The 22,749-nt window shown below is 42.6% G+C and overlaps 1 protein-coding gene across 1 annotated transcript in view; it reads left to right on the plus strand.

Moving 5' to 3' along the window:
- Phka2 (phosphorylase kinase regulatory subunit alpha 2) overlaps positions 1-22,749 on the plus strand; it is a 101,350-nt gene that overhangs the window by 53,661 nt on the left and 24,940 nt on the right. The window contains 9 exon segments of the mRNA XM_032889580.1: positions 2,363-2,458; positions 5,882-5,989; positions 7,459-7,537; positions 10,636-10,770; positions 11,431-11,540; positions 12,691-12,835; positions 13,041-13,119; positions 18,195-18,364; positions 19,682-19,855. Of these exon segments, the coding sequence (XP_032745471.1) occupies positions 2,363-2,458; positions 5,882-5,989; positions 7,459-7,537; positions 10,636-10,770; positions 11,431-11,540; positions 12,691-12,835; positions 13,041-13,119; positions 18,195-18,364; positions 19,682-19,855 (1,096 nt within the window).

Raw genomic sequence — 22,749 nt, forward strand, 5'->3', positions numbered from 1 at the left:
CATTAAAAGACAAAAGTTAGATTATGTGCTGTCCTGTAGTCACCTTTCTATTGCTATGACAAAGTATCTGAGATAAGTTAAAAAGAGGAAGAATTCCTTTTGGCTCACTGTTTCAGAGGTTTCAGCTCCTGGTTGGTTTGGGCCTCATTTCTTTTGGACCTCTAGTATGGTATTATGTTGTGGTAGGTATCCTATAGCAGAAGATAACTATTTACTTCATGTCAACCAAAAACCAGGGTGTATGTTGAGGAAGAAGCTAGGGTCCCAGTACACTCTCCCAAGGGTATAACCCCAAAGACTTACTTTCTCCAGCTAGTCTCTCTGCTCGTCTCCACCTACCACTCAGTAGTGCCACTGGTACCGGGCAGGATCTCAGTCTGGCTTCTCATATATGATATGTATGTATTTATAAAGACAGTGGAAAAACTTGAAGCTTTATATTAGTTTTGAATAAGGTAAAGGTAAGTAAGCAGTCAAAACAAAAAAGCAAGCTCAAATGACAGGATACAGTATCTTTTGTTACTTCATTACTTCATTACTCTATTTTGTTTTATAATGCTCCCTATTTATGCTGTGTCTTCTAATTGTCATATTATTTAGATTTTTTTTTTGGCACTATAAGGGATCAAACCCAAGTCTTGGGTTTTCATGCAAGGTAAATAAATACTTTACTACTCATCTACATGTCTAGCCTGTGTGTGTATGTGTGTTATGCTACTTGAGCTGACAATGCTCCCCACAAGAACCATAGACTAATGAAAACCCCAGTACCAGGAATGAGAAACCTCCTTTCAAATGATTAGCCAGAGTCTAAGCAACTCCCACAGCAACATAGACTAGTTATTGATGGAGCCCTTGCTTTCCTCTCAGGAGTCGAGGGCAAGCCTCTGTTGTTGAAGACAGCTACCACTTAGGACACAGAGCTTGGATGTCTTGACCTGAATCTGACCTCCATGCTCAGTCTTGCTTCCTTGTTGACATTTTAAAATGTTATAATTGTGGCCATGCTTTGCCATCCATACATTTAAAATGATCAGAAAATGAGATCTGGAAGTGTAATTGACTGAGCTCTCCAAAAAGCCGTGCTTAAATAGCTGGTGCCCTACTTTCTTCCTCTTTTGTGATGGTTGTTAGCACCACCCTTTCAGTGTAGAGGGAACGTTTGCTTCAGAAGCTTTCATTATAATGAGTGCAGCATCCTTACACTTGGTGTGGATGGAGCATACTGCATGCATTTCCTTTTTTCTCACATTCGATTTTTGTAACAAATCTATCTTTGTTGCTCCCCCACGTGTGTGTGTGTGTGTGTGTGTGTGTGTGTGTGTGTGTGTGTGTTGCTGAGGATGAAACTCAAGACCTTGCATTATAGGCAGCCACTACCACCAAACCGTTACAATACCAACCCCAGCAAAGATTTCCTAACCAATAAACATTGTATGTATGTATGCATAGTATGTACATGATCATGTATGTGTGTAGAGGATGCTCATGTGTGAACACCAGATGTTGATGTTTGGTATCTTCTTCATTTGCTTTCTACTTCTCTTTGCCTTTTTTTGAGATAGAGTCTTTCACTAATTCAGCTCATCAATTCAGGTAAACTGACTGGCCAGTGAGCTTTAGGGATCCATTTGTTCTGCATCTTCTACCTTTGGGGTCATAAATGTGCCACCAGGCCTTTTATGTGGATTCCAGGGGTACAGAGTTGGGTCCTCAGAGTTGCACTTTGCTCACTTGAGCCATCTCCCCAGGCCCTTGAGCAACGAGAAATGGGGGGAGGGAGGGAGGGAGGAGGAGGAGGAGCAGCAGCAGCAGCAGGAGGAGGAGGAGGAGGAGGAAGAGGAAGAAGAGGAGGAGGAGGAAGAAGAGGAGGAGGAAGAAGAAGAGGAGGAGGAGGAAGAAGAGGAGGAGGAGGAAGAAGGAGGAGAGAGGAGAGGAAAGGAAGAAAGAAAAGAAAAAAGGGTGCTACTACTTTGGCAAAAACAGAATATGTTGCCCAAAATGGAGTTTCCACCCCAAGATGTTTAAAACTTGTTTGGTAAGGCAAATATGAGAAAACATAAGAGTAAATTATTGAAATGAGAGTGGCATGAAAGTCAGTACTGTGGAAAGTTTGAAGACCAAACAGCTATTTTCTCAGGGGCTGCCCTCTGCCTTGAAACATGGCACGTGAGGCTTGGCTCAGGGACTAAAGAGCAATGATGTCTTCCTTCTAACATTACTGTCAGCCAGTCACTGTTCTTCTATAGCCAAGCATTTGTAGCCCAAAGGCCTGTTGTGTACTGTTTTCTAAGCTGTGCTGCCATTGCATCATTAACTGCCAGACCTCTGTCACACTAAAGATGCCGGGGCTGTTTTTCAGGTCCAGGAATACCGAGAAGCCCTGGAAGGAATATTAATCAGAGGCAAAGATGGGATCCACTTGGTGCCAGAGCTCTATGCCATCCCACCAGACAAGGTAACCAGATGGCACCAAGCCCCTGTGGGGCTCATCTAGACTGAGTGAGTTAGGGCTTGGCTTTTTTGGTATTCTTTATCCACCTTTAAGGACACATGACCTCTTTTTCTCTAGAAGTGGTTTCTGAAAGCTAGGTTTCCTATTTATCATAAGGAATTATAGCTTTGAGGGACATACGGAACATACTTGACCATGGATGTCCTAGGGAGGCAGCAGCTAAAGACCTTGGAGCATACCTGTTCCTGGTCTGTGTTTGAATCAGGCCCATACACACATGACCAAAGGAAATGAAAGTCCCTGGAACCTGTCCAACCTAGGAATCCACCTAGGGACCAGACCCCAGGTTCTGGCCATTCACACAAAGCCACACCACTTCCTAATGGGTAGTGCACTTTGCAGTTAGTAGAAGTGTCTACACATTGGATGCCCTATTGGGCCTTTGAAAGTAGTCATGTAGTAGATTTTTCTTTTAATTTCATGTGGAACATACATTTTGATGAGCAGTGACACATGCAATTTCACCCTCCAAATATGTGAAGCAGAAGGATCACTAATTCAAGGCCACTTTGACCCTCTCTCAAAGGAATATTTAAAATAAACATTTTAAGTGAGTCGGAGACTTGATCCTTATACAGCATCAAAGTTCTGAGTATTACTTTGGGCCTTCATCTAGAATAGTGGGTCTCACCCTTCCTAATGCTGTGACCCATTAATACAGTTCCTCATGTGTTGACCCCCAACCATAAAATTATTTTCATTGCTACGTGAAAACTGTAATTTTCTTTGAATCATAATGTAAACATTTGATATCCCCAATGGTCTTAGACAACCCCTCTGAATGGGTTGTTTGACCTCCCCAAAAGAGTCACAAACCACAAGTTGAGAACCATGATCTAGAAAGAACTATTAAATGTTATGTAAGTGACTACTTAAATCAAGAAAAAAGACAAATGAAGGAGTTGAGTTTCTATGAGAAATAGAATACTCTACATCTGGAAGCATTGGATTCCTTTACATTGATAATATTCCACCTGGCCAGCTGATTTACTTCTGGATTCACTGGGTGGGGGGGGGGTTCTTTGCAATGGCTTAGCCACTCAGTCCTACCTAGACCTTGAGTCCAGAAACTCCATGTTCCCATCATAACATGGCAGGTTTACATCATCCAAGTGTTCTTAGGACAAGTTAAAGATAAAGACTTCTGTCATGACTCACTGTACAGATGAAGTTATGAAGTCTTCCAGGGATGTTTTCTGTGTGTCATAAAGTATTCTGCAAATTTCTTCACTTTACATTTCTGTCTGTATGATGGTGTGAATGCTGGTGAGGGTAAGAGGTGTCAGGGTCACTTTCCATAGCTACATTTTCATGTCCCATGTTCAGATTGCTCAAACTCTAGTACTGTGGCATCAATAGGAGGAAGCTGGAAGCCAAGCAAGGGAGAACGTATACCTTCAAGGGTAGTACACCTATTTTATGGTAGAGACTAGCTATCCCTGCTCTCCTCAAAGGCACTGACCATAGTAAATGCTTGGTGTCATGACTGCTTTTTGCTTCCTGATGGACAGTGCTGGTTGTATGTCACAAAAATGTTATTCTACAACTCTCTCGTAAAGATTACACTGAGTTCTAGGTTTCTACTTGTTGTTCGATGTCCCCTTTATTCAGTGTACTTAACTTACATGCAAGGCACCAGCATTGGACAGTATTTTACCTTAATATCATTTCGTGTTAGCTTTGCAGATGAGAATTGGTAAGGTTTCTCAGTCACATCAATAACATATAGAAACCACTGGGAAGGAATCCTGTAAGACACCACAAACTTATACGGCCCCTTTGTGCAAATTAGAAAAAGTCTGGGGCTACAGTGGCATGCAACCTATATGCTTGGGCAAGGTGCCACCATCTGTGGACCCTCCACTGCACAGCTGGGGACTAGAGAAAGTATGTCCAACAAAAATGTTCTGAGCACCTAGCCATACCGGCACAGCTTAGGGACTAGTACACAAGGTGGTTCTATATCTGTGAGTATTGTAAAAGCAGAACTAGGCTGTGAGATGGACGCAGCCACAGGAAAAATGGAAGCGAAGATGTGGTACAAGTGCACCTGTAAATAGTACTTTAGAAGGACCAGAACAGAATTGAACTCAAGCGGAAAGGAGTGCGGAACAAGTACATCTTTTGTTCTTTGCATTAGATAGTTCTCTCTAAATCGTTGCAGTCTTTCTTAACGGTTGTGTTTCAGTGTGTTTGATGTGTATTTAATATGCCAGTCAATTGTAAAAGTAATCCTATGCATCGTAAAGTGTATGGGGTTCTATAGAAAGAAGAAAACATTTATTATCTCTAGTGCTACCACTCAATAACAAAGCACTATTGCGTTTTGGAGAATCTCCTTCCACATCAGTATTTCTTTCAGCATGTGCAAAACTTAAGTTTTTAAAATATTTATTACCAGGAAATATAAATCATTGCTAAGTATATTAATGATATCACTGATCAATCCACAATACCAAGAATGAACTCCCCTTATACACATGTGCATGCACACATGCACACACATATAAACTTGTGATAAAAAATTTTTTCCCTAGAGAAAGATAAATGTTTCCATTTTTTCAAGTGACTGGTGTTTTCATGGTGGAGAAAACATGGACAGAAATATTACCTTAATCAGGGTTTCAATGGCTAACACCTTAAAGGGGACATGGAATTTCAAATGAGAGTGCCCCATATATAGCTGGCACTGTCCTCAGAATGAGCAGGCATAGAAGCTTACATTGTTGGAACCAAAAGAACGAAAGGCACGAAAGCTTATGTTGAAAAGATAAAGCTCCCAGGAAATTTCTCTTTCTAAAGGTGGACTGGAAGTGGGAACAACACCATGTAAGTCTGCCTCATTGCACAGTGCCACCTTCTGGTAATTTTCTTCCATGGGCACACATCTCTAAAGGATGTAAGGGATGGTAAGCCAGAGGAGGAAACCAGGGTTGACATTCAGTTATGCAATGTCTGTATGCAGGCTGCTGTGGGGTGTTTGTTTGTTTGTTTTGTTTGTTCATTTTGTTTTTATTATAAGAACAGCCATCCACAGTGTGACCTGTGGAGCTTCTTGCTGCCCAGAGCTGGGTACAGAGCAGGCACACCAAGCTTAGCACTGTAGTCCCAGGTATGCTTATGTGAAGGAACACTGGCCTAAGACCAGGCCAAGATTTGAAATCTTCTTCTGTCACTTAAAGCCATGGAGCACTGAGAGAGGAACTGTTTGTCTTTGAGTCCCTCATCCTGTATTGGGGAGAATTGGTCTGGACACTGAGGACTATTTTATGAATCTTCAACATTTTCCCCAAGTGTAAGATATTGTTGGTTGGCCTTTGTATCCTCTGACATTCTGACCTTCATCTTTTTCATTTTCTTTGCCAGGTGGATGAAGAGTATAAGAATCCACACACAGTAGACCGAATTCCACTGGGGAAGCTGCCCCATCTTTGGGGACAGTCCTTGTATATCCTCAGCTCACTGCTAGCCGAGGTAGGCTTTATGATTAGAGGTAGGCCCATCTGATTAGAGGTACATGAAACCAGAAAGAGCAACTTCATTATCTTCAGGGTTGCCTGGGCTATATTGGGCACCAGGCTTTTCTCAGGCCTTGCATGTCTGTATTTATAGTAAGCCAGTTCAGATCAGCTACATGAGATTCTCCCTGCCTCCCTCTCCCCAGAATCTCTGGTATGTACTTGGAATCTGCTTGCATTGCTCAGCAGACATGGGAAACATCTCAGCCAAGATTAGCACTGCTCCTCAGGGAAGAGATAGGCATTAGGAGGTTATTAGATGGTCTAGAATCTCTCCCAGCCCAAGACACAGGAAGAAGAGTGGCTCTTTAGATCTCGCCATAGAAAGAGACAGCAGGTACAGGTAGTCCTTCAGACGCCAAAGCCCACACCAACCTACCTCCCAACCCATTCCCTCTTGCTCCCAGGCTTCGGTTGAGAAGGCTCTAAAATGAATCTCCCAGTATTAAGTGAGAAATGTCAGCTGAAATTTTGGTGTAGGGAAGGAACCTAAGGAAGAAAGGGAATGCCCTCCCGAGGCTGGCCAGCCTTGTGTGCTTGCCACCTTTAAAACTGGGGAAGAGAACAACAGTGCATCAGAATGTTACTGGTGTAGTAAAGACCAATGAGAGATAGCATAGTGGCCACTTCACCTGTGAGCACTGCTTGCTGAAGTGGCTCTCAGGTACTTTTAATCTCCCAGGTTTCACAGTCACATCTTCATATATCTTTTTGAAAGTCAGTTCTGTATCCAGCTAGCTCGGAGACTTTTGGCAGGTCTCTTAATCTCTGAGCCTCAATTGCTTTACCCATAAAACGAAAAAACTGAGCTTAACTGTCCAATGCATTTCAGCTCTGATTTCAGTAAACACGTGGTGAGAAATAACTAACTCCACTCCTCTGAGACATCTTCTCCAATATAAAAAAAGCCTTTCTTTGGTCTCCTCCCTCTCAGATCACCTTCTTTCCCTTGGGAAGCTTGGATCATTTCTAGAAAGAGAAAGAAGTTGCATTTTTAGAGAGCACACGTAACAAGATGGAGAGTGTTTTATGTTTCACAGCAGCCAGCCCTGGACCAGTCTCTCTCGGCCCCTTTCTATAAGCACATCACCTCATTGTCCCCACGTGTAGAATGGTGGTGGACATAGGAGACTCCAGTGTGACAGTGCACATGTAGGGACTCAGCTAGCACTAGTGATAACTTTCTTTTCATTCATACAACGTGGGGGTGTATTTGAGTAACCCTCAGGGCTAAGCACCAAACAGGTAATACATTTCTCAGTAGCATTCTAAGTAGTTTATTGTGTTATGGAGAGAGATTGAACAAGAAAGAATAAGAGAGTTTTGAGTATTTGAACCCCCAAATGTGCCACTTTAAAGTGTAGAAGCGAGGTGAAATCTTGGTTAAAGTAGGGTTTCATAGTACTAATGCTCCTCTCTTCTTAGGGTTTCCTTGCCACTGGTGAAATTGATCCGTTAAATAGAAGATTTTCTACTTCAGTCAAACCTGATGTTGTAGTCCAAGGTTTGTGAGCATGTTTACTGTCCATCTCTAAAGTGTAAAATCAATGTCAGTTTTCATTCATATGGTTCCCTAGTTCCTTACTGACATTTTTTAAAAAGTATATTTAGCCAGGTTCTAGCAGTGCAAACCTGTAATCCTAGTACTTGGGAACCTGAGGCAGGAATATCAAGAGTTCAAGGGCAGGCAGGGGAGGTAACTCAGTTGGTAAAGTGCTTAACTGGCATGCATGAGGCCCTGGGCTCAAATTTTCAGCATTATATAAACTAGGCATGGTGGCAAGCATCTGAAACTCCAGAATGAGAAAAGTGCAAGCACTGGGGTCAGAAATGCAAGGTCTCCTTTGGCTTCATAGAGAGTTTGAGGCCAGTCTAGCCTACATAGTAAGACCTTGACACGGAAAACCAGGTATAGAGGTATAGAGGGTATGTCTGTTTGGGATTCATTGTACAATAAAATGGAGGCATCTATGTGAAATCTTGTATAACTCAGGTAGGCCCCAAAAGCAACAGTATTCCTTTTACCCACAAATTTACTTCCTAAAAGTAATTGTTTTCTGGAATCTAAACCTTGATTTTCATTGGCACACTTATAACTATCACTCTGAAAAGTGTGAAAACTCAACCCAAGTGAAGTTCATTTGTCCCTTGGAGGTCTCAGGTTTCACTACCTGCTTCAACCACCCCTTCCTTCCTCTTTAGCCAACTCCTCTTCCAAAAAGGTAAGAAGCCCAATGGGACTGCCTTTCCCAGGGTACCCCCACAGACCATGTCTTAGGGATGCTAGGACTCTTGCTTCTCTCTGAGAGATCCTGAAAACAATGGAGGTGGCTACAGAGGACCTGTTAATCTAGGTCTGGCCTATGGTATGCACTTAGAACAACAATCCCTACTGTTTCCTCTCCCATGTCCTATGGCAACTCTGGGACATTTTGGGTGAGTGCCTTGTAGAACATGCAGATACTGTCAATAGTATATGCAGATCACACCTAACCACAATATTCTGATTAGGTAACGTTTACACCATTGCTCTTATCTCCATGAAACTTAGAACTTAACTTATTCACTCAAGGACTTCAGTTGACAGGTAGAAGTGGGAACCTATTACTGATATCCTAGTGGCCTGGATAGCATACTTGACCAGCACATTCTGCTAATTTGTCTCTTAAATCTACAAGAGGTTTTTTTCCCCAGCTGTGGACCAGAACATAGTAATAGATCTCAACGAGTGTTTGTCTTAATTTTATAGGTTTTATTTTTAATATGTATACATGCATCTGAATATGAATGTGTGCACTTATGTGCCAGGTGTTTCTGTCTCTGGAGTTCCAGGCAGTTGTGAGCTGACTGATGTGAGTGCTGGGAATCAGCTGCTGAGCTACCTCTTCATTTTTACCAATGCAGTAGAACCAGAGGATTCTAGTCCAGCCAGCATTATCAGAGGATCTGGCATGGAGTAGGTTAGGGCTGTTTCAGAAACTCTTGCAGGTTCAGTGAGATGCCTCAACAGGTAACAGCCTTTTGCTACCAAGCCTAACAGCCCGAGTTCAATCTCTGAAGCCTACCTAGAAGAGCAAGAGAATTGACTCTTGCAAATTGTTCTTTTACTTCTACTCATATGCTGTAGTACATCCATGCCCCGCCCCAGGAGAGGGCAAACCTCATATACGAGTGGTTGCATCAGATCGTGATACTCTCCAGTTATCAGTTACAACCACTTCCTGAAAGAGGTTGTCAGAAGGCGAATGGTGCTGTGTGACTTGGATAAATGTGGAATTCTGCTTGTCAGTGAAAAATTCAGAAGGGATAAGTGTTGAAGAAACCCCACAGATGGTCCTGCATAGTCCAGCAATCTCATTTATTGGAGGCCTGAGGAAGCGGAGGATGTTGTGGAGATTAGGCTCAGCTATTATGGGCTAATTAGGATTTCTTGTGGCTTCTTTAAAGGATTCACTGTGAATATGACGTTGTTGGTATTAAAATACTTTAAAAAGCATCAGGTGGTATGTGTTAGGTAATTTCAACTCTCAGAGGCATTTATATGTCTCGCATGCATGGTCAGCACCTCCCAGCTTATGGATACAACGGTAAGATTTGGGGAAGATACTCTAACAGCAGCTTACCCTATGTTCTCTGACCTGAGCATGGCCTGGAGCCCTCTAGTTTCCAAAAGGTTCTGCTGCAGCTGGGCAAGATACCAGCTGCTCCCTGTGACTGTCCTCCTCTTCTGCAAGCACCTGGCCACACTCCATCCCTTTGCCAACACACTGCTTTCTCATAAAGGCAGGCAGTACTGGTATGCTGGATACCATCTAACCATCCCTGATGTGACTTTAAGCTAAGGCAAATTTCTGCATTGACTACCAGCACCCAGATACTTGGAGGTCCCTGCCAGCCAGAGAGCCCAGGACTCAAACATCTGGGATAGGTGCTCTTTCTTATCTGTGGGGTTTTCTGCTGTACTTCTAAGTGGGCCAAAGAGTCCCACTTTTACCAGGCTCTATGCTAAGAGGCCAGCTTTCTTTTTGGGGGGAAAAGAAAGCTGCCCTCTCCTATGTTTCAAGCTAAAGCCTCGCCTGTTAGCAGACTCTGCCATATTGCTCGTTTTCCCTGCCCTTTGGGAACAGGAACACAAACTTCTGGCATCCTGTAAGGGTGCTGTTTCCACTCCTAACCCTATGGGAAAGTGACACAAGGGATGTTTAGCTAAATGCCGACCCAGAGGGAAGGAAGGCACTATTTCTAATAGGGTAGGTTAACACTTACATACCACCTGATGCTTTTTAAAGCATTTTAATACCAGTGGTGTCATATTCACAGTGAATCCTTAAAAGAAGCCACAAGAACTCCTAATTAGCCCATAATAGCTAAGCCGGGACTGGAGCCTATTAAAGACCATTTCTATAAGCTGTGAGACTGTGCTACACAGTGAGGGCACTTGACAGATATGAATTGTGTGTGCTGAGGTACAGTGAGGAGAGAGAAAGGCTGGAAGTGCAGTAAAGCAATCACCATCATTTCCAAAGCCAGCCATGGGGAATGGGCTAACATGCCGAGCCACCAGACACAGATCTGATGCTAAGTCTCTGTTCTTGTTTGCAGTTGCTGTTTTGGCAGAAAACAGTCACATTAAGGGGCTCTTGAAGCAACATGGAATAAATGTCCAGAGCATTGCTGATGTGCATCCAATTCGAGTCCAGCCGGGCCGGATTCTTAGTCACATATATGCCAAATTGGGTAGGTCAGGGGAATATTGGGGTATATTTGGCAAAGAGGGGCTTTCCAGGCTCTAGATTTGGGAGTGAGTGAAACTTGGTTTTAAGTTCTGAAGAAGACCTGGGCAGAGCACTAAGCAGGTGAACCACTAGTTCTACTTCATTGTGAAGAAGAATGGGCAGGCAAACATATTTCCCTCAGCTGGGTTAGCCCACACTGCCATAGGAGCGCCCCTGTTTGGCAGACATGTTGGAGAAGAAACAACCCCCTTTGGAATGAATGTCACAGATGAAAGAGTCACGGGATCTTGATGTGACTTCTAATTGTTACCTGTGCTGCCCCAAAATGCTCATTTTCCTCATTAAAGTGGGAAGCGGTTCTCTTTTCTTAAAATCTGAATTTGTTTAGTTTATGACTGACTACTAAATAAATTCAAAGTCCATATTATTAAAGTCCTTTTAATAGGTCTACTCCATATAGTTCAGACTGGCATTACTCATATCCATGCATGAAGAGGGGTAGGATTTGTTTCTCTGTTTGGCTTTGTCCCACTTTTTAAAAGGAAAACCAGCCCCAGAGTATATTGTTTGACAAGAATAATCCCCAGTGTTAGCTTAGGTCACTATGAATAGCTGTTACTTTCTTTTCTTTAACTCCACTTTTCCTTTATATTTCAAATAGGACAAAATAAGAATATGAAATTGAGTGGTCGACCATATCGGCACATCGGTGTCCTTGGCACCTCTAAACTCTATGTGATTAGGAATCACATCTTCACTTTTACACCCCAGGTAAAAAGAGCAAACATGGTGGTCCGTGGTGGTGTGTGCCTTTACTTTTAGCACTGTGGAGGCAAAGACAGGTAGAGCTCCATGAGTTCAAGGCCAGCCTTGTCTACATGAGTTTCAGACCAGCTGGACAGTGAGACCCTGCCTCATAAAAATGTACAGGCAAGTAGAAAACCAGTCAGCATCCTCTTAGGTTCTCATTTCTGTCTGTTAAGCCTTTCTGTGTCAAAAGAAGAATTTTATATGCATAGGATCAGATGGAGATATAGAAAATGTTTACAATAGGTGTTCAATTAATGTTACTTGAATCAAATTTGGTAGGCCATTACTTCCAGACATGAATATTAATAGAATTCATATTACTTTACAACATCATATGTCACTTGGCCCATATCACCTAAACTTAATAGTTTCTAACCCTTGTGAAAGTTGTCATAGGACCCTCAGTATGACAAACAACTGGACTCAACCCCCCCACTGAGATTCAGAATACATTAACTGTGGAACTTATCTTCAGAATTCTTGTTCCTAAAGAAAAGGAACCCAGCAGAAGCACACACTAATGTTTTCTTATCCATTTGAGCAGCTACAAAGAACAACAATATGGTTACTTTTCCAGGGGGTGACAGTGTGGACTCCTACCTACCCGCCTCAGTAGCTGCCACTTTGAACATTGTAAATCTTGGTGCCGAATTCCAAGTGCAGAGCTGAGTGAACACTAGCACAGAGATCAGGAGACCAGTTGCATTTTTATCATTAGGTGGCAGTCCTCTGAATCGCATTAAGCAGGCATCAGTCAGATGGATAGTTCCCAGCTCTTCCTCACCTTTGAAAGTGTGAACCGAGGATACCCAGAAAGTGTAGCAATTACAAGGCTCCTGATTTGCCCTTGGTAGTTTACAAGACACTTACATCCGATGGGAGGAGTTGAAGACAGGTCTAGCAATATACCTTCCCTTTCGTACCAGTGTAGCTGCATCTCATGGGCAGGTGACACATTGTTATGAAAAGGTGGTTCCCTGCTCAGAGAATTGAGGCCAATAATGAACATCTTCCCAGGCAACAGGTTGAGGATTAGTGCAGTCCCAGATGATAGGTGTTCTGTGGGAAAAAGCGAAGGGTGGACCTTGACGTGGCCTGTTCTGACTTTCAGTTCACTGACCAGCATCACTTCTACCTGGCCCTGGACAACGAGATGATTGTGGAGATGCTGAGGATCGAACTGGCCTATCTGTGCACCTGCTGGCGGATGACTGGCCGCCCCACTCTCACCTTCCCTGTCACACACACCATGCTCAGTAATTCCATGATCTCCATCTGTTGGGTCATAGATGTTTAGGACAATTCCTGTTGACGGTGCCAAGTAATGAAGGGGATCCTTAGCAGTTTGATTTCTTTGTCTAAGGAATCTTTTGTACCATAAGGGTTTTGATTGGGTTGGTGCTGGTGAGAACCTTTCAGTGTATTGTGCTCCCAGATAAACTCCATCATTCTTTTTCTTAGCAAATGATGGCTCAGACATTCATCCCGCAGTTCTTTCTACAATTAGAAAACTGGAAGATGGCTATTTTGGAGGTGCTAGGTAAGTTGGGATTTCTTTTCATTAAATAAGGATAACGTTGACCTTTCTAAAAGTCCTCTGCTGTCCTCTCTCCGCATTTCACATCAATTTTATGAACCTAAACACCCAGAATTTTCGAGTAAAAAGGAAATCAAAACTAATCTAGTTTCATCTCCGGTGGAAAGCTTGATCCTGTCTAAAGCAATATTTGGGTGTTGCTTATTAAACTTTCCTGAGTACCAAAAGACCACCTGCATAGAGAAGTGGGCATAGCAGTCTCAAAGGTGTTGTCTCTCCTGGGACGTGGGGATTGCTTGTGTGTTTCTCTAAAGAGACATGGAAGGAAACACCAAGCACCCAAGGAAGGGCCAGCAAGCGCTCAATAAAAACCAACTTGAGTACACTTTCACCTTGAGAATAATTCACACAACCTGACAGATTTCCCTTAGAAACAAAGCATCTGGTTAGCCCTACATACGTCACTGTCTACCAGCTTCAGTGGTATGAGATCTCTTTGAGTCTGTAATGTATGACTCTGCTGCAAAGGATTCTTTGACCTTAGGTGAATAGGGTTGCTGGCCCTACAGGAATCCCCTTCTTTTCTTTTGTACCTCTGCATGACCCAAGGTAGGTGATTTTTCTTTCTCTGTAGTCTTTCTATCTTCATCTCCAAGAATCTCTTAGAGTGTGTTAGATAATACATCTCCCTCCACATAGAGCCTCTCTGTGCAGCTAGACCATGAGACCTTCTCCTGGTAGAGAAAGGATTCCTTTGGGCCCTTACCAGCTGCTGAGACTGATCAGGAGTTAAGTGACCCCTTCTTGCATCCTCCTACGTATTGCCACAGGAAAAGCATATTTTTTTTAATTTTCTGGTAAAATACCTCTTGCCTTATTATTTACACTATATCTTCATACGCAGCTCAGTGTGTCAAGAACATTTTCATCACGTAGGGCAGATAGATCTCCAGAGTATTTTCCATCTTTCAGAATTCAAACACCAAATGCAAGAAACATCTCTCTGCTGACCTGCCTATTCCCAGCGCCCTATCTGCTTTGTGTCCCCATGGTTTTAGGCCAAACAACTTGTGCAATGTAAGGTCTTTTTGTCATTGGCTCATTTCACTACCTCACTGTTGTCTTTCAAGGTGCACTCAACTGTTTTTCTATCTTTGGCCTCAAGTGATTATTCTCCAGCTTCTAAGGTTGACACCCGTGCCTCGTAGCTTCCTGTGGGTCCTGCTGTTGTCTAGAAGTAGCTTGCCATACAAGCTGCCCTTGGTCTCTTGGAAGTATCAGTCAGACAGTCCCCGGTGTGATACTGTCTATATGCAGGGCTACTATTACAACTCCCATCAACATCTACTTCTGAGCAGTTCGGCTCCAACTTGGATAAGTTGCTGCCTGGTATACAGCATCATAACCAAAAGAAAATATAGGCCTTTGATGGAGTCTCATACTACCAAAAAGCTTTTGAAGTTACTGCCTTCCTTTGCATTCTCTTTAGCCTGGTAAACGCTGCTGTTTCACCTTCAGAGAAAAAGTACCCATTGCATTTTGGTTTGCTGGTCCACCTCCCAACTCTAGGGCAAAACAAAGGGAGCCTTAGAACTGTCCCTTGGCTCTCCAGGAGAAGGCTTTTGTTCAGTGAAGGACAGGGCTTTTCTTCTCCAACTGCTGTTTTGCCTTAAGCCTTTTGTCAGTTGAAACTCAGCCACCTGCAAAGGTGGCTGTATTGCATACTCTGATTTATTCTGTAAACAATTCTGTTCTGGGTTCTTAGGTTCTCACACATATTAACTAAATTCTGAAGTCATGCTGCTAGCTCAGAGGGAGGTCCTGTTGCCTTCCACTTCAGTACCTGACATTTCTGTAGAGCATAAACTATATGGCCTCCCAGTATCTAGGTGCTGTTCCCTCTTTAGCAAGACACCCCCACAAGCTGCTTGATTTCAGTGGAACATTTCTCAGCCCATGCAGGGTGAACTGCTATTAATCCGAGGGTGTTAGGTCAATCCAATGACTTCCTTCTAGAGAGAGCCCTAACTCTGAGGCACGTGTCCTCCATCTTAAGTCCCCTGTACCCATCTTACCATGTTTCATGTCAGGAACAAGCACACCAGGAAAATTTTTGCTTCTGATCCAATTGTTAATGGTTTAATCAATTTATTCTGTAAAATTGTTAGCTAATCAGGAAAATAAGTTTATATTTGTTAGGTTTGGAATAAAAATTATGCATGAAATCTATTGTCTTAGAGGTTTACTGCTGTGAACAGATAACCATAACCAAGGCAAGTCTTATAGAGGACAACATTTATTTGGGCCTGGCATACAGGGTCAGAGGTTGAGTCTATTATCATCAAAGCAGGAGCATGGCAGCATCCAGGCAGGCATGGTGCAGGAGGAGCTGAGAGTTCTACATCTTCATCTGAAGTCTGCTAGTGGAAGACTCACTTCCAGGCAGCTAGGGTAAGGGTCTTACAACCTACACCCACAGTAACACACCTACTCCAACAAGGCCGTGCCTAATAGTGCCACTGCCTGGGACAAGCATATATAAACTATCACATTCCATTCCCTGGCCCCCATAGGCTTGTTCAAACATATGAATCTATGGGGGCCATACCTAAACATAGCATAATACAAAATATATTTAGTCCAACTCAAAGGTCCCCATACTTATAGCAGTCTCAACAATGTAAAGTTCAAAGTCTCTTCTGAGATTCATCCAATCACTTCACTGTAATCCCCAAAGCAAGTTGGGAAACCAGCTGGACAAACTCCAAACTCTGCATCTTCAGTTCTGATGTCAAAGCAGTCTTCAGATCTCCAACTCCTTTTTCATCTTTGTTGACTGCAACAAACTTCTTTCTCCTGGGCTGGTTCCACTCCCTGTTAACAGCTTTCCTCAGCAGGTAGCCCACAGCTCTGGCATCTCGAACATCTTAGGGTTTCCAAGACAATTTCAGTGTTACAGCTTCTTGTTCCAATGTCTGGGATCCACACATAATCTTCCAGGCTCCTCCAAAGGGCTGGTGTCACTCTTAAGCTCAGGTAGATCCACTCCACTGCTTCTGATGTTCTTGGTGACCATCCAATGGTACTGGCATCTCCAATACATTGGGATCTTCCACTGCAAGTAGGCTTTACCAATAGCCTCTCATAATGAGGCTCTCTTTATAGTGCCAAGCCTCAGATCCTTTGCATGACACCTTTAGTCTTGGGCCGTCATCTGCAATTAAGGCTGCACCTTCACCAATGGCCTTCCATGACCTCTCACAGTGCCAAGTGTCAGCTGTTCTCAGTGACACCTTCATGCCTTCAAAACCAGTGCCACCTGGGTGACTCTTACATGTTACCAAGTACAGTTGCAGTACAAAGTACAACCTTGGCTATCGCTAGAACACAGCTTATTTGTGCTGTCAGAAAACACTTCCCAGAAGCTTTCACCTCAGTGATGATGGTCTCTTCTTAATCACTGTTAATTTCTTAGTTCCAGCTGACCAGCATCAACTGTCCCAGTAGTCCCTTCTAGTTTTCACTCTAAAGCCAGAGCCACATGGCCGAAGCTGTCCTCTGTGTTCTGATGTTTGCTGGAGCTAAACATAGCCCCCCTTACTCTATTGCTAGCTTTTTGTTTTCTGTCTCCCTCTCTCCCTAAGCTTGGTTTACCTGGAACTTGCTCTGTAGATTGACCTTGAACTCAGAGATTAGCATGGCTCTGTCTCCTGTAATGCTGGGATTAAAGGTGTGTACATAGCACCATGCCTGGTTTTAAACTTTTCTTCACCTAGATCCTGCTTTGTCCCAGGCTGGCCTGGAATTTAGAGATCTGTTTGGCTTTGTCTCTTGGGAATAAAGATATGTACCACCATGCCTCGATCTAAATTGAGCTGTGTAGGATCTTGCCCCCAAATCCCTTAATCTGTTATCTCCTAGAACATCGGATTCAGTTCCATTTCACTTCCTTGTGCCCCTTTTAATATTTAAACCATGTATTTTATATTTTTCCTTTCTAAGCTTTCTTCACTTGTTCAAAAAGCTCTTCGTGAGACTTAACCAGGGAAGAAAGTTTCTGCTGGGCTTTTTTGAGACTTCAATGCAATTAATCTGAGTCTCTTCACCTTAGCCCCAGGTCGACTCTTCAGACAAGGGCAAAAAGTAGCAACATCCTTCACGAAAATACCACAAAAACAGTCTCTAGGCCACATATTGAAAGTCTTCACTGAAACCTCTTGGGCTAGGTCCACACAATTCAAATCATTCTCAGTAACAAAGTCTTCCATGTTTCTACCAGGACGGCCCATTAAGCCCCACTTAAAGCATCCCAATTCATTCCAAACCCAAAGTCCCCAAATCCACATTCTTCCAAACAAAAGCATGTCAGGCCTATCACAGCAATACCCCAGTCCCTGGTACCAACTTCTGTCTTGGATTTTTACTGATGGGAACAAACACCATGACCAAGGCAAGTCTTATAAATGACAACATTTAACTGGGTCTGGCTTACAGGTTCAGAGGTTCAGTCCATTATCATCAAGGCAGGAGCATGGCAGCATCCAGGCAGACATGGACCTGGAATTGCTGAGAGTTCTACGTCTTCATCTGAAGGCTGCTAGGAGAAGACTGACTTCCATGCAGCTTGGATGAGGGTCTTAAAGCCTACACCCACAGTGACACACCTACTCCAACAGGGCATACCTCCTAATAGTGCCATTCCCTGATCCAAGCATATACAAACCATCGCATCTATTGACTTTTAAATATTACGTATTTTCACTTTGTACTGTGAATAAAACTTTTGAGGAATGGTCTTATGTTGCTCAGGCTGGCTTCAAACATTCTATGAAGCTGAAAATGGCCCCAACCTTTTGATCCTCCTGCTCCTGTTTCCCAAGTGCTCAGATTACTGACATTCCTACCATGCCTGACTTGGCTATTGAATTTTTGGGTTTGTTCTTTGGGCTGATAATAGGGCCGGTATATTTATTGACTCTTGCAGAAGTGCTAGCTAGTACTGAAGAGTTTCACAGTGGTTCATAGTTAAAGTCTGTCTGTACCGCACCAGTATCTCTAACATAGTACCTTCTTGACAGAGTAAAACTAGGAATCCTGGCAGAGTTCCTTACTACCTCATTCTACACATACCTGACCTTCCTGGATCCAGACTGTGATGAGAAGTTGTTTGGTGACATCAGTGATAGGAGCTTTAGTCCTGACAGTGAGTCAGACCTGGGAGGATACCTTGAAGACAGCAGTCATCAAGGTACCTTGTGGCAAGCATCTGTGAATTATTTATTGCATTTGTTCAAACCTTGGTAGTATGATAAAGTTGCCTAAGACTCAAACACAGAAAATAATTGACAAGTAAGCTAAAAGCAAATGAACACAAACAAGGCTTCTGAAGACTCTGTTCACTAAAATGAATAAAGTGCTAATCTAAGAACCTAGTTTCTGGGGCTGGAGAGATGGCTCAGAGGTTAACAACACTGACTGCTCTTCCAGAGGTCCTGAGTTCAATTCCCAGCAACCACATGGTGGCTCACAGCCATCTGTAATGGGATCTGATGCCCTCTTCTGGTGTGTCTGAAGACAGCTACAGTGTACTCACATACATAAAATAAATAAATAAATCTTTTTTTTAAAAAAAGTACCTAAGTTATACTGGTGTCCTTGAAAGCAGGGCTTTATAAGACTAGTAGGAAAGTCTCAGGAACAGACTGTTGATAAATTGATTTTTGAAAAAAATGTTTCCCATTTATTTACTGTATGTATGCATGCATGTATGCATGTGTGTGATATACCATGCCATATATAACATATAGAGGGCGGTCAGAGGGCAACTTTTGGGAGTTGATTCTCCCTCCACCGTGTGCATTCTGAACATTAAACTATGGATCTTAAGCTTGGCAGTAGTCCCCATTACCTGCTGAACCATCTCACCAGTCCTCTATTTTTTTAAGATAGTCCATTTGCCCCTCAGAGCTCTGTGAGGTCATTTGCACCAGCTGCTCCTGGTTCGCCTTACAGGGGTTTTCACAGCTATTTAGCTTCTGACCTGAGCGTGAGCCCAAAGTTTTGGTCATGACTATACTGCTGAGCTACCCCTTAAGCCCTTACAAAGTACATTCTTAAAGGAGAAACACACTGTTTGACTATTGAAAGGAATGGCAAAATAACCTAGTTTTGATTAGATGTGACTGGTGAAACACCACACCTGTATAACATGTCTCGATCTGAACATGGTTTGGGGTCAGTGTGACCTGCTTTTTACTTTTAGATAACATTTGTAAATGTTTTAGAAAGCTTAGCTTAGCCCACTCTTCAAGACAGAATGTCAGCTAGTATTTTTCAGGTGGTTTTCATACTCTACAGCTCACCTTGGGATGATGATTTAACCTCTCATTCTGGATTTCTTTGGCATGGAATGAAGATATTTTTCAAGCAGTAAATTACTACATATGTGTGGCACACCTGTCACTAACTTTATCCATGTGAGTGGAGGTGCAAATGTATGTTGCTAAACGTTGTTTACTAAACAGCTTGCTTTCATTGATCCTTTTCTTTGGTTCTCCAATTGCAGAAAGCCAAGATGAGCTTGACCAGTATATCAGCCACCTTCTTCAAAGTACATCCTTGAAGTGCTACTTGCCCCCTCTTTGTAAGAAGTCAGAAGACAGCCATGTTTTCAGTGCTGTCCACTCCACTCGGGACATACTTTCTGTGATGGCCAAAGCAAAGGGTTTGGAAACTCCATGTATGTTATTAAACTCTTCGGTCCATTAAGTTACATTCTTTTATCACAGAAATATGTGAATATAATTTAAGTCAACCCCAAGAAACAAGATGTACCTTCTCCTCCAACCTTCTCCTTAGATGTAACCACATTCAGCTAGCTCTTCTAGATGTTCCTTCTGGCATTGTCATATCTCCATATTTCTAAAATAGTACATGTTTACTTCTGTCCTTGAGGCATCAATTTGACCTACAATGTTCTAGAAGGTAAATTACCACTCTTTCATTTCATTCCCTAACCTACTAAAGGAATTGTCTAAAAATTTAGTTAAATCAGTTTTCACATTTTTTAAAAATTTTTTATTAGATATATATCTTTACTTACATTTCAAAGGTTATTCCCCTTCCCGGTTTCCTGTCCATAAGCCCCGATTCCCTCCCCTCCTCTTCCTCCATACGGGTATTCCCCCTGTTCATCCCCCATATTGCCCCTCCCCCATATTCCTCTGCACTGGGAGTCCAACCTTGGCAGGACAAAGGGCTTCCCCTTCCCCTGATGCCCCAACAAGGTTATTGTCTGCTACATATGCAGTTGGAGCCCTGGGTCAGTCCATGTATACACTTTCGGTAGTGGTTTAGTCCCTGGAAGCTCTGGTTGGTTGGTATTGTTGCTTTTATGGGGTTGCAAGCTCCTTCAACTCTTTCAGTCCTTCCTCTAATTACCCCAAGGGGGTCCCTATTCTCAGTTCGGTGGTTTTGCTAGCATTGATCTCTGTATTGGACATGCTCTGGATGTGTCTCTCAGGACAGATCTATATACTGTCCCTTTCAGCATGCATTTTCTTGCTTCATCAATCTTACCTAGTTTTGGTGGAGATCTATCTATCTATCTATCTATCTATCTATCTATCTATCTATCTATCTATCTATCTATCTATCTATCTATCTATCTATGCCACATGTGGGTTAGGCTCTGAATGGCCGTTCCTTGAGTCACTGCTCTAAACTTTGCTTCCATATCCCCTCCTATGGATATTTTTTCCCACTTTTAAGAAGGAGTGGGGGATCCGAATTTTGGTCATCCTTCTTCTTGAGCTCCCTGTGGTCTGTGGATTGCATCTTGGGTAATTCGAGCTTTTTGGCTAATATCCACTTATTAATGAGTGCATACCAAGTGTGTTTTTCTGTGACTGAGGAACCTCACTCAGGATGGTATTTTCTAGTTCATTCCATTTCCCTATGAATTTCGTGAAGGCACTGTTTTTGATAGCTGAGTAGTATTCCATTGTGTAGATGTACCACATTTTCTGTATCCATTCCTCTGTTGAAGGGGATCTGGGTTCTTTCCTGCTTCTGGCTATTATAAATAAGGCTGCTATAAACATACTGGAGCATGTGTCTTTGTTATTTGTTGGAGCATCTTTTGGGTATATGCCCAAGGGAGGTATAGCTGGGTCCTCAGGTAGTGCAATGTCCAATTTTCTGAGGAACCTCCAGACTGATTTCCAGAATGGTTGTACCAGTCTGCAATCCCACCAACAATGGAGGAGTGTTCCTCTTTCTCCACATCCTGCCAGCATCTGTTGTGATCTGAGTTTTTGATCGCAGCCATTCTGACTGATGTGACATAGAATCTCAGGGTTGTTTTGATTTGCATTTCCCTGATGACTAAAGATGTTGAACATTTCTTTAGGTGTTTCTCAGCCATTCGGCATTCCTCAGCTGTGAATTCTTTGTTTAGCTCTGAACCGATTTTTTAATAGGGTTATTTGTCTCCCTGCGGTCTAACTTTTTGAGTTCTTTGTATATTTTTGGATATAAGGCCTCTATCTGTTGTAGGATTGGTAAAGATCTTTTTTCCCAGTCTGTGGTTTTGCCGTTTTGTCCAACAACAGTGTCCTTTGCCTTACAGAAGCTTTGCAGTTTTATGAGGTCCCATTTGTCGATTCTTGATCTTAGAGCATAAGCCATTGGTGTTTTGTTCAGGAAATTTTCTCCAGTACCCATGTGTTCGAGATTCTTCCCAACATTTTCTTCTATTAGTTTGAGTGTATCTGGTTTGATGTGGAGGTCCTGGATCCACGTGGACTTAAGCTTTGTACAGGGTGATAAGCATGGATCGATCTGCATTCTTCTACATGTTGACCTCCAGTTGAACCAGCACCATTTGCTGAAAATGCAATCTTTTTTCCATTGGATGGTTTTGGCTCCTTTGTCAAAAATCAAGTGCCCATAGGTGTGTGGGTTCATTTCTGGGCCTTCAGTTCTGTACCACTGATCTATCTGCCTGTCTCTGTACCAATACCATGCAGTTTTTATGACTATTGCTCTGTAATACTGCTTGAGTTCAGGGATAGTGATTCCCTCGGAAGTCCTTTTATTGTTGAGGATAGTTTTAGCTATCCTGGGTTTTTTGTTATTCCAAATGAATTTGCAAATTGCTCTTTCTATCTCTATAAAGAATTGAGTAGAAATTTTGATGGGGATTGAATTGAATTTGTAGATTGCTTTTGGCAAAATGGCCATCTTTACTGTATTAATCCTGCCAATGCATGATCATGGAAAATCTTTCCATCTTCTGAGATCTTCTTCAATTTCTTTCTTCAGGGATTTGAAGTTCTTGACATACAGATCTTTCACTTGCTTGGTTAAAGTCACACCAAGATATTTTATGTTATTTGGGACTATTGTGAAGGGTGTCATTTCCTTAATTTCTTTCTCAGCCTGTTTATCCTTTGAGTAGAGGAAGACTACTGATTTGAGTTAATTTTATACCCTGACACTTTGCTTAAGTTGTTTATTAGGTTAAGTACTTCTCTGGTGAAACTTTTGGGGTCACTTAAGTACACTATCTGCAAATAGTGATATTTTGATTTCTTCCCTTCCAATTTGTATCCCTTTGACCTTCTTTAGCTG

Source organism: Rattus rattus, chromosome X (genome assembly GCF_011064425.1).
Source record: "Rattus rattus isolate New Zealand chromosome X, Rrattus_CSIRO_v1, whole genome shotgun sequence".
In the NCBI taxonomy this organism is placed as follows: domain Eukaryota; kingdom Metazoa; phylum Chordata; class Mammalia; order Rodentia; family Muridae; genus Rattus; species Rattus rattus.